General features: G+C 38.2%; 1 protein-coding gene across 11 annotated transcripts in view; it reads right to left on the reverse strand.

Moving 5' to 3' along the window:
- VTI1A (vesicle transport through interaction with t-SNAREs 1A) overlaps nucleotides 1-14548 on the reverse strand; it is a 349120-nt gene that overhangs the window by 321170 nt on the left and 13402 nt on the right. For all 11 annotated transcript variants that reach the window (XM_079137538.1, XM_079137534.1, XM_079137537.1 and 8 more), the window contains exon 3: nucleotides 13390-13500. In XM_079137538.1, the coding sequence (XP_078993664.1) occupies nucleotides 13390-13500 (111 nt within the window). The remainder of the gene's footprint in view (nucleotides 1-13389; nucleotides 13501-14548) is intronic.

Below are 14548 nucleotides of genomic sequence, written 5' to 3' on the forward strand. Positions count from 1 at the left end.
CTTTCTGTATGTGTGGTCCATTCCCTGGGAGGCTTACGAGGACTTGAAATCAACAGCAAAGTCTCTGATTAAATTTATTCTAGCCCACTTTAACTTCTTGTACAGGAAAGTTTACAACCGGTGACATGGCAAAACTATTCAACCACCATTACAAAGTTTAAAACCTTCACCCTAGAGATCAGGCTATATGCTAAGTCAAAAGTACCTAACCCATCTTAAGTTTTGTTCTTAACCTCATGAATGTAGAACGAGAAAAAAAGGCAATAAAAATGGCATAAAAAGCAACTGAAGATTTATTTATTCATTTGTTTTTTATTTTTTTAATTTTTTTTGCAACTGAAGATTTATGAAAAAAGAAATAAGTCAGAACCATGACATATTGTTTCAAGTTGCTAACTTTAGCAAAGCACAAAATTGGCGCTCTTTATTCGAATATTGTTGTAGCCCCGGGGCCTAGTACGAGATGTCTAGCTCAGCTTGGCAGCATGACTTCATACAGTTGTGAGTTTCAACACCCCTAGAATAGAAAAGGACAATGAACATGTCCACACTGGTTCTGAAGGAGTCACCACCTTGAGGCCTTGGGCTCCTTTAGCAACTTCACTACTCCAGCAGCACGATCTCCCCTTTAATGCTGGACAGTCACCAGGAGAGTGACTCCCAAGTACTTTCATAACAGGCATTTCATTTAAAAATCAATTAGCTGCTTTTTCTTCCAAGGAACAGTAGATCATATGTGAAAAATCAGCACGATGAAAAGGGAAACCAAGTAAAAGTACATAGTACTTTCCCAGGGAAATTAAACACGGGTCCACAAAGTTGACAGCTAAGTCTCTGGTCATATATTTGCATAATATCAGCTGATTTTTGACCATGGGACAGTTTATAAGTAACCAGTAAAAAAGTTTGCTATTTATGAGCAAACAATTTAACATTAAAACAGAGCCAGCTTTTTGACGATGGCAATTAGCTTCTTCATGTTCCAAACACCAAATAACATTTTCCCATTAATTTTTAAACCGATGTGGCTTTAACTTAAAATAAACTGTACATCAAAAGAATGGAAAATAAACAGCCAGGAACACAATTTGACGAATTGGATTTATTTAGTTTATTTATCTAAACAGGGACCATTGGATCTCTTTAATAGGCTGACAGTTGCACTGGGCTGGTTAATAAAACATTCAACACAGTGTCTTCAGCCAATATAGAAATGCAAATCCCATCAGAAATATTTTATTCATGAGGCAGTAATTTCAGTTACTACCATAGTTTCTTTTTCAAAAATGGCACTCTGCAAACAAACAGTGCCATCTAGTGACTAATGATAAAGCCAGCTCTGTCACGGGTTGATAATTAATCTTTTACAGTAGTACCTGTTTTTTTTTCTCTTTTCTCTTTATTTCCTGGGTAAGATCAAAGTAGTTAGGCAAAACAAGCAAACAACAGAAAAGTCGATAATAATTTGTTAAGTCATTTAAGCAGGATTATAGCAGAGTCAACTATGTTAAAACCAATAAACAGTTATTTTGTTACATGTGCATATATGAAGCAATTTAGCAGTGTCTCTGGAAAACACACTTTGTCTACTCAGAAAACTCAAACTACTAGAATACTATAAATTCTAACAAAAATTTGATCTTTTCAGTATAAAATAGCACGATAAGTTTAATTCCAATGATAAAAAAACATTGTTATTGTATGTAGGAAAAAATGTCAGTTAGACTGCAAAATCAAATCCAAAATTTAACACCATTAAAAAAACGTTTATACCAACATGATTGTACAGGGTGCATATATCTATCTATGTCAGCACACACTTCAACTATGCCATGACTACAGTGGATTTTGAAGTTATTTTTACAGTTCATAAAACTCTTCAGTAGCTCAAGGCAATGGTCTCCAGCCCAAAGCAGTCAGCATAAAAACAGTCACGTTGGAAGAAAGTGCAAAAGCTTCCAAAGTGAAGAAAATCTGTTAAGACCAATCTCAAATTCAGCACATAAGACTTAACAATAAAATATTTAACACTTACTACTGTTTTGTTCAAGCGTGCATGGTGGGAGAAGGGTCAAGAACACAAACCTGTTATGGCCTTTTAGAGAAGACCAGCATGACACACAAGCACACAGCAGCCCCCAGAAGGCTGCAACTGCAGCTGAGGACAGATTTTCGGTTTCTTCCCTACCAGGTCCATCTATTTCCTGTTTCTACCTTTGGAATAAATGGGAGCTATATGAGAAGTTTACCAAGGTCAAAGCTTGAAATGAGACTTCTACAAACGAAGGCCAACTGCGTAATGATTTTCAAACAATTTTACCCATAGGTGCTTAATAATGGGGAATTATCTTCTTAAGAAAGTGACTGCAAACAAGAAAAATCAGGTGTGCATTATTTTAAATATTTAAGATAAATATATACTTATATATTTATTTAGATAAATATAGCAACTTTCCCCTTAAAGATCACAGGCATATCCAAGTAACTAAAAGAAATATTCTTCCATTTCTAATTAAGAAATATTGAGGATGTAAACTAAGTTCTGGGTTAGAAACAGAGACTCATGAACATCTGCTAGCCTTTCACAGATTACTATGCATCCCATGGAAAAGTACCTTGGAAAAAGAAATCCAGTTACATTTCGTTTTAGAGTCCGTAAAATTCATAATCTTAGATAACAATATATTTCTTATGTAATTATTTGGGGATTAAATGAGTAATGCACATGAAGTACTTAGTCCTATTCTACCTCTGATTTTTATGTCATAAGTCACTTTCTAACACAGAGAAAATAGGGAGAAACAACAAAAATAATCTGATGAGCCATAATAAAAATGTATCTCCAAAAATATTTTGTTAAGAGCTACAAAACAGCCAGATGTGGTGGTGCACACTTATAAACCCAGTGGCTCAGGAGGCTGAGACAGGAGGATCTTGAGTTCAAAGCCCGTCTCAGCAAAAAAGAGGCCCTAAGCCACTCAGTGAGACCCTATCTCTAAATAAAATACAAAATAGGGCTGGGGATGTGGCTCAGTGGTTGGGTGTCCCTGAGCTCAATTTCTGGTAAACCCCCGCTTCCCCACAAAAAGGACTATAAAACAATTGATAGTCTTTGACTTGCTAATCTGCCTTCTGAGAAACGATCCTGATTAAATAATCCAGTTCAAAGATATTCAATGCAGCGCAATAAATTATGGAATGAATAGAAATATATTAGGATTCAACAAAAGGTTAACATTAGTGAAATATTATGCACTCATTAAAATGATCAATAATAATAAAATGGAAAATAACCAATGTTAGAATTCAGTTTTAAAAAAAGAAAAAATGTTCAGTAACATCATTACATAAAATAAAACAATAAATTATGCAAGAGAGAGGTGAAGGAGAGATTGGAAGGAAACAAATGAAATGCAAAATGTGGTTCTTTTGAAGTAATAGGGCTAAGGTTACTTCTTTCTACTTCTATTTTCAGAATACTCTGTAATGGGAAGATATCTTTACATAGAAATAAACAAGTGAACTCTGAAATAATGGCAAGCACAATGATGATTTGTAGTGAAGGGAATTTTCTTTCCTGAGATGGTTCTGTCGGGTCTGGCTTTCTCATTTCTTTTTAGAATGCGCTTAGGTTTCTGCAGGAAGGATTAACTGATGCTATAATTACCACATATCACCACTGAGACTATCCAAACCTCTAAACGTGCTTTCAAGGTTTCCCATAACTTCCACAGAAATACAAATAAAATATCCCGAGAAGCCACAAGTAAAGGAAAGAAAATGTAAACAGAAGCATCAAGTTCTTGACCTTTTGACCAAAATCACAATTTAAATTCATCTTTCTCATTCATACTTCTTTAGTCTCAGACTTAGAAAAAAAAAGATGGTACTAGCTTCACTGATAAACTCAGATACGCAAGTTGTCCATTCACCCGTGATAAGAGAGAGTACAGGTAGTGGCAGTAAAAGCTTCAAGCTGTTCCACAACATCCTTTGAACCCTGACCTAAGGGACCAACTCCGGCAGTCTGCAGGTAGTTGGATTTCTAGGACCATTCAGCCTCACTGCTGAGACTGTCAATAGAAGTGCCATTCTCTGATGTAGACAGCTCTGCACTAGGAGCTGGTCTAACAATCACATCACATAACTTGCCAAACAGGAAAAGGACAGCATTCGGGCACCACTGACCTGGGATAGAAGTGAACTTGAGACAGGGGCCAAAAAGCTCCACTTCTAACATTCATTATATTCTAATCCTCCACCCTTCTGTATGAGTGTCTTAAAGGAACTTCAGCTTTGTTGCAAGAAAAAAAGAAACATGCAACTACACAAATCAACCACAAGATGGTGCTAGCATCACGGTACAATATCAGAGATGCGCAAAGCATTCAACACACCATGTCTTCATAACCTTTGGGACCTTAGCCTGGTACACACATACTTGCTCTTTCTCTCTCCATTTACTGAGATTTGGTCACACATTTCATACATGTTCAGGGGCTTTTTGTTTGTGTAAGTTCGGGGATTTTTATTTATTTTCAGTTTTATTTTCAAAAGAAACAATAATCTTAGACTTGAAAAAATCCTTAACCTTATTTGCCCCTTTCTGGTTACTTCACTTTTCTGAAACGTCCTGACATCACCAAGCCCTAGCGAAGCTCATACCAACACTGAAGAAAAATTAAAGGTGCAGCTTCGATACATGAATTCCAGTTTCCTAAAATGTTGTTTTTAAAAATACAAAGAGGTTATTAAATATCTTTTTCTGCAAAACTGAAGTTCTGAAAATCCTGCAAAGGACCGTGGAGAGAAGATGAGCGTAGGTGCTTAGGTTACACGGTTCTGGCCCTGGCTCTCAACAACTGTCTGACGTGAAGGTAAATCAGTGGTCTCCCTTCCCTCCACCTGCTCATCTAAAGAAATAAGGTGACTGAATTTGAATCTTCTGTAGCTAAAATTCCTATCTCAATCTGAGACTACAGGAAGCCAAAAATGAGCGATATTAGGCTATAAAAGGCCAACACTCGTGAAGAATCACACAAGTGAATAGAATCATCAGGATTAGCAAAAATGCCCAGTACAAACGCGGACCTAAGGAGGAACAATGCCTTTCCTTAACTTCCCACAGCTAAGATTAGAAATTACTGCCTGAATTTTTAAAAATCTTTTAAATAGACATTTTAATCAGTTAAAAATTAAATTCTATGGATAGGTCCTTATAAACACCAGATTATTATTTTTTCATTTTCAGATTATCCACACAATTGCCCTCTGAGGAATCAAACATTAAAACCCTACTGACAGCCAGGCACAGTGGTATACACTTGTAATCCCAGTGACTTGGGAGGCTGAGCCAGGAGGATTGCAAGTTTGAGACCAACCTTGACAACTTAGAAAGACCTTTTCAAAATAAAATGTAAAAGGGGTGGGGCCTGTAATGTGTCTCAGAGGTAGAATGCTCCTAGGCTCTAACCCCAGCGCTGCAAAAATCAAACAAAAAAAACTCCACTACACTCGACTGTCATTTCTAGTCATGGTAACTGATATAAAACAAACCCTCAAACCTCAAACAGTAGACAATAAAAATGGACAAAGCATATGAAGCAGTTGTTTCAAAAGACAACAAGAGGTCATGTAGAATGCAAGAAGAGAAACATATGAATGAGCCATGGCTTGCAGACTGGAGGTACTTTCAGGTGGCAGAACATGGAGCTAGAGTCCAAATGGATGGCAACATGTCCCTGAACCTAGGAGACAGACACTGGAGTTTGTACTGCTGAAGTGGATGAAATTCAGCAGGACAGCAGTGAGAAGGGATCCGCACAGAGAAGGAGCTCCACAAATCTACAGCATGGTCCCCTTAAATCTTTGGCTGAAAATGGACTTGCACATGCAGTGGGTAAGACCCTGTGAGGTCTCACAGAAACAGGTGTTGGGGGGCTATGGATTAAACGGAGATGCGCAGGGCAGGGAGACAGAACTCCCACCGAGAGGAGAGAGCACTCACTGAACAGTCATTCAAATGGAGCCCGTGAGAGACCATACCTTAAAAGCAGAGCTACTCTAGACATGCCCTAACAAAGCTGAACAATAAATCCTGAACGGATCAACCTGATCTGCCAGTATGTTATATAACTCCCTGGATGAAGCTCGAGATTCTCTAAATCAGGCATTACTTTGCCCAAGGAGGCAGTGTTAGTCAGCTTTACATCACTGACTGGAAGACCTGACAACAACCTGGAGCAGGAAAAATTTATTTTGGCTCATAGTTCCATCGGTTTAGTCCATGGTCGGCTGAGTCCATTGCTCTGGTCCCAAGGTGAGGCAGACCATCACGGCAGAGAGAGTGGTAAAGGAGCGATGTTCTGTTCATGGCAGCTAGAAAGCAGAGTGTGGAGAAGGGGCTGCAGGGAATGTACCTATCCAGGGCACACCTGCAATGACCCACCTCCTCCAGCCATGCCCCACCTGCCTACAGTTGCCACCCAGTTGATTCAAACTAAGATGAGCTGATTAGGTTAACAGCTGTCAGAATCCAAACACTTCATCTCTGAAATCATTGACACAAGAGCTTTTAGGGTGCACCTTAAAACCATAACAGAGGCAAAAACTGGTTTTGGAGGTTGAAGAGTCTTAGCTATCACAAAGTTGTGTGGTCCTCCAAAGGGTCATAGTACATATATAGATGCACAGACAGAAAGTATATGCATGGTACTAAATTTCATCATTAGAAGAGAGGAATGATTAAGAAAGAAAAAATCTGGTTTGGGGATGTAGCTCAGTGGCAGAACACTTGCATAGCAGGTACCAGGCCATGGGTTCAACCACAACATGCACAAAATAACAAAAGCATGTCTTAAAAGGTAACTAAGGGGGCAATAATGAAAATAAGGTTGAAAAAACACTGTTTTTTAAAGAAAAAAATTAAAATTTAGACTTTCAACAACATAGGGTTCACAATATCAAGCACAGAATAATAAAATTACCAGACATGTGGAAAAGCAATGGAGGAGATTAAAAAGCCTAGAAGTTGACCTGGGTTTTATTCGGGGACAATGAGGATTCTGTAGGATTTGGAGCAATAGCATGGCATATTCAAGTCAGTGAGCTAGGAGGATACTTGTGGAATGGTGTGCAGGGGTTAGGGCGGAAGAAAAACAGAAATAGGAAAGCCCACTACATCAGTCAGACTGAGAACTATGAAGGCCTCCAGCAGGAGGTAGGTGTGACAGGCGTTTAAAGAGCAGGACTGACAATTCTCAGTGACCAATTAGATATGGAGAAGGAAAAATTAGAGAGAACTCTGAAGGCCCCCTTATAGAAGCTGGCTATATTGCTTGAGGGACCCTGCGGTAGAGGTGCCAATACACAGCAATAAATATGAATCTGGAGCTGTGGGGAGGCCTGGGCTGGAGCTGTAAGTTAGCAGCTGGAGAGGAGGACAGCCCACTGAGGAAGACAGTGGAGAGGGCAGAGATGTCTGAAGGATCCAGGCAAGTAAAGAAGGAAGAAGGCTGAGAAGAGAGAGCAAGCGGACAATGAGGCACTAAGCCGCCCTCTCTGCCTCTCCCCACCAGCATAAATGCTCCCCCAAAGTCTTGATGTTTCACAGGGAGTAGGAGAACTCTTTCACTTACAATATACATACACAGGTGAGGGAGCACCTCTGCTCTTTTTTCTTGGAATTCACTGTTTCTAAGTACGGTACATCACTACAAGAAGGTGATCAAATATCTTAAGAAGGTATTCTCCATCCCATTTAAAAATAAAATACTCAAAAAATAGGAATCAAGACAAGGGAATTATGTAAAGATTTCCTGCTCTCTATTCAAATGTCTCATGATATGGGATGGTGACATGAGGAAAGTCATAAAACAGGAGTTGGAGCACCACTCACCAAGTCAAGTGCTGAGGCTGCACCTGTAGTGCCAGCTTCTCCAGACTGAGCAGAGAGGACTGCCTGAGCCCAGCCTGGGCAGCCCCGTCTCCCAAACCGGCTCACTCCGCCCCTCAAAAGGACCAGTTTCTTCTCAAAGTCCTCCAGTGGCTTCTCATCAACCTAGAGTAAAAACCAGGACTTTCCCAGGGTCTACAGTGCCCAAACAGATCTTCCTTCTGCCTCTCTCTACAACCACACATATCTCACTTCACCTCTCACTTCAGTCACAGAACACCCTAACAAAAAAAAGTCATCAACACCTGCTGGTCATTCTTTATCCATTTACTCTCTTTATTTTTCTTTATAGCATTTATCTATCACCACCTGCAGTTACAATATGTATTTGCTTATTTGTTCATTGTTTTCCCCACTGGAATTTCCCCCCACTCGAATTTAAATTCCATTAGAACAAGTACTTAATCTTGCTCACCACTGTATTCCAGCACCTAGGACAGTGCCTCATACTCCAGGACTGGGAAAAGTTTTGTTGAAGGACTCAGCCTCTTGGGTCTATCGTGCGTTAAGGAGGATAACAATTCATTTGCTCTTTCTACACTTCAGATCATGGAATGAAATACTACATGCTGAAGTACTTTACAAACTGCAAATCAGGGTGCAGTAGAAGTGGTAATGGAGGGGGTGTTTCCTTACACAAAAGAAAGTTGTGATACCAAACACACACACACACACACACACAAATATTTAATGAAAGCCTAGAGAAAAAATTTTGACTTTATTGTTGATGGTTCCATTATTCTTTATTAAAGAAAATATAGCTAAGTAAGAAATACTAATCCAAGAATCCAATTTCCAAATGCCTAAAATAAAGGACTCTAAAAGAATCTACTCAGTATTAAGCTCTATGGGAAACAAAATAGATTGAACATCGAGTTAGATGACATAATAAACCACAGAAATAATCTAACTCCTAAAAAAATTAAGAATAAAGATCAAAACTAAAGTCATTATTCTGGGCTGAACTCTTATCTCCCTCAAATTACTATGTGGAAGTCTTAATTGCCAGTACCGAAAGTGACTGTATTTGGAAGACGGGTCAGTTCTCAAAGAATTAACCAAGTTAAAATGTGTGGGCCTTAACTCAAAATGACTCATGTCCTTACAAAACTAGAACACAGACATGAGTAGAAGACTATACTAAGCAAGAAGCCACCTACAAACCAAGGAGAAAGGCTTTAGATGGAACTGATGTTGCCAACAACACCCCAACCTTGGACTTCCAGCCTCCCGAACTGTGAGAAAACAAATTTCTGTTGTTCAAGCTTCTCAGACTGTGGTATTTTATTACGGCAGCTGGAGCAAACTAACACACTTAGTTTTTCTAGAATTCAGAAGGAAAATTTTTGGGAAAGCAGGCCCTAAGAATGAGATGAGCAAACTAAAATAATCCTTATAAATATTTTATTTTACTTTCATAACTTACTTTAACATTAACTTTAGTAAGAATTTCCTAAGTAGAAATTTAAGGCGTCAAATTCCTAAATAAATCCAATTTCCTCACCATATCTCATATTCTTGCTGAGAGACACCATCCTTATGCAAAGCTGTTGGAGAGGGTTTTATTTATTACAGAGAACAGAAGCTAAGAATTTACATTTCTTTTCTGAATTCAGGACCATCGTGGATTCTAATTTTCAAAACAATTCACAGGAGCACAGTTTAACAGGCATTTGTATCACAGTGACTATTATGGTTTAGATCTCAGATGTCCCCTAAAGGACCTCATGCTAAAGGCTTGCTTGCCAGTCTGTGGCACTATTGAGAAGTGGTGGAGGCTCTAGGAAGTGGGGCCTAGTGGAGGAAGGTTAGGTCATGGTGGGTTGGGCTTGCCCTTGAAATGAATATTGAGACCCTGGCCCCTTCCTATTTCCTTATTTGCTTCCTGGCTACCATGAGGGAATGGCTTTGCTCCACCACATATTTTTTGCCATGATGCTTTACTTTGCCACAGGCCCAAAAACAATGGGGGCAATCAATCATGGACTGAAACCTCTGAAATCATAAGCCAAAATAAATTTTTATTGATAAGTTGATTATCTCAGGTATTTTTGTTATAGCCACAGAAAGCTGACTAACACGGCGACTAATGCAGCCCATCACAACTTCTCAGGACAATATCCATTCAATATCCATAAAATAAACACACATATAAATGCAAATCACCCTATTTCCAGACTCAGAGAGATTTCTACTAGGCCCATTGCCATTGGCATTGTACTAGAAAGATACTGCACGTTACAAGGTGCAAACTCCCAAAGTAAACATCTAAGATAGGAACACACGTGGAAAGATCCTCATAAATTCTTGACTTTCCTTATGAATTTGTACCCCAGATTCAGAAATGCAGCTGATTTACATATCAACACATAACCTGTCATTCACTGGTGAGGCTCAGCCCTTTTCTCACCTGTTTTTTGTTTAAATGTGAGTGCGGTAAAATTTATTTACTGAAATCCTAATTTCCTATGCCAGACTATAAAAGGGCACTAAGTTATTATGCCCAGTCTGACATTTTTATCTGTATCTTTAAAAAATGATTTTTAATTGTGGCAAAAAAATATAACATAAAATTTACCATCTTACGCATTCTTAAGTGTGCAGTTCAAGAGTATGAGATATATCCAACTGTTGGAGTTGCTCAACTGAACTTTTCATCTTGCAAAATTGAAACTCTATGCCCAATAAACAACTTTGTGTCCCTGGCGACCACCATTCTACTTTCTGTTTCTATGAACTTGGCTACTCTAGATACCTCAAGAAAGTGGACTTACACAGTATTTGTCTTTTATGACTAATTTATTTCGCTTAGCATAATGTCCTCAGGATTCATCCACCTTGTAGCATGTGTCAGGATTTCCTTCTGTTGGAAGACTAAACAATATTCCGTTGTAGGCAGGGACACAGTTATTCATTTGTCGATCAACAGACACACTGCTAGCTTCCACCTCTTTGTTGTTGTGCAAATGCTGCTATGGCATGAGTGCGCAGATTTCTCTCTGAGACCCCGCCTTCCCTTCTTTTGGATACATAACCAGAAGTGGGATTGGCTCATCTGGTCTTTTCTACTCTAATTACTAACAACTTCAACATTGTCTTTTAACTTACATTCTTAAATTTGCTATAAACTGGGTAGAGTTGAAAACCAGAAATAGAGGAAGAGAAAGATTGGTATTCTCATGGGCAACCAAAATAAAGGACTAATTCAAAGTAGTTCTTTTTATCTTCTGCAGGGAGGGACATAATATAACCTTTTTTATAACAATTTATTTCTTTATTTGTTTATTGCTTTTTTTTATTTTTACAGACTGCATTTTGATTCACTGTACACAAATGGAGTACAACTTTTCATTTCTATGGTTGTGCATGATGTAGAGTCACACCATTCATGTAATCATACATGTATATAGGGTAATGATGTCTATCTCAGTCCACCATTTTTCATATCCCCACCCCTTGCTCCCTCTCATTTCTCTCTACGAAATCCAAAGTTCTTCCATTCTTCTCTTGCCCTCCAAGACCCCCACCCCCATTATGTATCATCAACCACTTATCAGAGAAAACATTCAGCCTTTGGTTTTTTGGGATTGGCCTATTTCACTTAGCATGATATTCTCCAATTCCATTCATTTACCTGCAAATGCCATAATTTTATTCTTTATGGCTAAGAAATATTCCATTGTGTATATATACTACAGTTTATTTATCCATTCATCTGTTGAAGGGCTTCTAGGTTGGCTCCATAATCTAGCTATTGTGAATTGAGCTGCTATAACCATTGATGTGGCTGCATCACTGTAGTAAGGTGATTAGGGGTATAAACCTAGGAGTGGGATAACTGGGTCAAAAGGTGGGTCCATATCAAGTTTTCTGAGGAATCTCCATACTGCTTTCCAGAGTGGCTACACCAATTTGCAACTCCAATGGCAATGTACAAGTGTGTCTTTTCCCCCACATCCACGCCAGCACCTATTATTGCTTGTGTTCTTGATAATAGCCATTCTAATTGGAGTACAATGAAATCTTAGGGTGGTTTTAATTTGCATTTCTGTAATTACTAGACATATTGAACAATTTTTCATATATTTGTTAATCACCTGTATATCTTCTTCTGTAAAGTGTCTGTCTAGTTCCTTGGCCCTTTTATTGATTGGGTTCTTTGTATTCTTGGTGTAAAGTTTTGTGAGTTCTTTATAAATTTTTGAAATTAGTGCTCTATCTGAAGTGGAAAAGATTTTCTCCCACTCTGTAAGCTCTTTTCACATTATTGATTGTATCCTTCACTGAGAAAAAGCTTTTTAGTTTGAATCCATCTCATTTATTGATCCTTGCACTCATTTCTTGTGCTTTTGGAGTCTTGTTAAGGAAGTCTGATCCTAAGCCAGCATGATGAAGATTTGGGCCTACCTTTTCTTCTATTTGGTACAGGGTCTCAATTACTAGGTCCTTGATCCATTTTGAGTTGAGTTTTATGCAGGTTGAGAGATAGAGGTTTAATTTCATTTTACTGCCTTTGGATTTCCAGTTTTCCCAGCACCATTTGTTGAAGAGGCTATCTTTTCTCCATTGTATGTTTTTGGCTCCTTTGTCTAGCATGAGGTAACTGCATTTATGTGGGTTTGTCTCTGTGTCTTCTATCCTGTACCATTGCTCTACCTGTCTATTTTGGTGCCAATACCATGCCTTTTTTGTTACTATTGCTCTGTAGTATAGTTTAAGGTCTGGTATTATGGTAACCCCTGCTTCACTCTTCCAGGTCTCTTATTCTCCCAGATGAATTTCATGATTGCTTGCTCTATTTCTATGAGGAACATCATAGGGATTTTAATTGGAATTGCATTCAATCTGTATAGCACAAGTCTCCATAAATAGAGGGAGCTTATCTCAGGAAAAAACACACATAGAGACATGCATTCAAAAATAGTGGCTTAGTGTTAAAGCACTTGCCTAGTATGTGTGAGGCACTGGGTTTGATACTCAGCACCACATAAAAATTAATTAATTAATTAATTAATTAAAGGTTAAAAAAAAAAAAAGAATGCTTAAAAAAAAATAGGGAAAATTCTCAGGAGACAAGGTGTCCCAAAGGCCATCCATGGTACTATATCTTAAAGGCTACATATTCTGTAAGGCCAGAAACTGGGTTTTTAATTCTAATAAATACTAAATACCAATAAATATCATACAGACTCAAAGAACCACATGATCAGGATCTATTTGTGAGTCATGAATCCAGCGTACCCTGAGTTCCATCAATAGCTATCTCCACCACCATTTTAGTTCTCTAATTCATACACACATGCTTGCCTTTTGCACAAGTCCCTGGAGATGATGACTTAACACTGATTAAGGCAGGAGGAGGAAACAATAAAAAACATAAGTGAAAATTCAGTTTAAAAACCAGTAAGTATGACAAAGAATGGGATTTAACTCACAAAATCTGTTTCGAGTTTTCCCATTTCTTGCTTGTAGCTTCTCATCCTGTTGCTGTACATTCCTCGGCTTTGGGGTGGTATCTCTCGGACTTCCAAATCCATCTGTTCAAGCTAGAATAGGAGAGAAAAGACTGATTTAAACCATATGATTATTCTTTATTTGACCAAACACTTGGAGCTGAAAGGATTTCATTCCAAATCCTCATTTTATAGTTGAGAAACTAGGCCCAGGGTGCTGACTGCCTTCGATCAAATAACACTGGAGCTACTCTTGTGCTTAATTTTTGTTTAGTTCAACAAGCAGTTACTCTGTACTTGCCAAGTAACAGAGTGCCAAGCTGCTTACTTTGTCAAGAATTTCCTTTAAAACGTATGCAATAGTCCAAACATTCTTAATAATTTGATTTTAATATCCTTGGGGTAGCCTCATCATTCAGTCCAACCTGGTCTGGACTCCAGACTATGAATCTCCAAAAGGATAGGAAGATAAACCAAATCATAATTTTCTTTAGTAAATCCATGAAACATCAGCCCAACCTTAGCCATAAGGTAACATTTCTTCTGCAAAGTCTTTTCAGATTAGGAAAATCACACGCCGGCCTCATGCCTCATACTTTACAGCCACATGGACAAGAAGTTAAGTGGATACAGTGATACAATAGATTACACAGTGCTTGCTGAAATCACAGCAGGGCACTTTGTAACAACTTGTCATCATATAAAACTTTGGATATTACACAGGAGAGTTTAATGGGCAGCAATACAGATATACCATCATGGGTGAGATCCTGGGCTTTGCAGAGAGATTCTTGTGTTCATATTGGAGGCTCTACTACTTACTAGTTATAGAAACTTAAAAATGATTTTGAACATCTTTCTGCTTATTTTTTCTAATTTATTAAAACAACCTCTCTTTCCCAAGGGTCTATAAAGATTAAACAAAGTAATTCCTATAATAGGCTTAGAACAGAGTCTCCTGCTTGATGACTAGATTAATAGTAACTATAATAATAATGATTACCAATGAAGAAATAGAGTAAGTACAAGAGCAGAAGTAGCTTACTTGTACTTGGCATTGAAAAATAAAAATCATCAACAACAACAACAAATTGGCCCACGCCATTCCTGGTAAACTTACATACAAAAATGTTGCAGCATA

Source organism: Sciurus vulgaris (assembly GCF_902686455.1).
Source record: "Sciurus vulgaris genome assembly, chromosome: 4".
NCBI classification, from domain to species: Eukaryota; Metazoa; Chordata; class Mammalia; order Rodentia; family Sciuridae; genus Sciurus; species Sciurus vulgaris.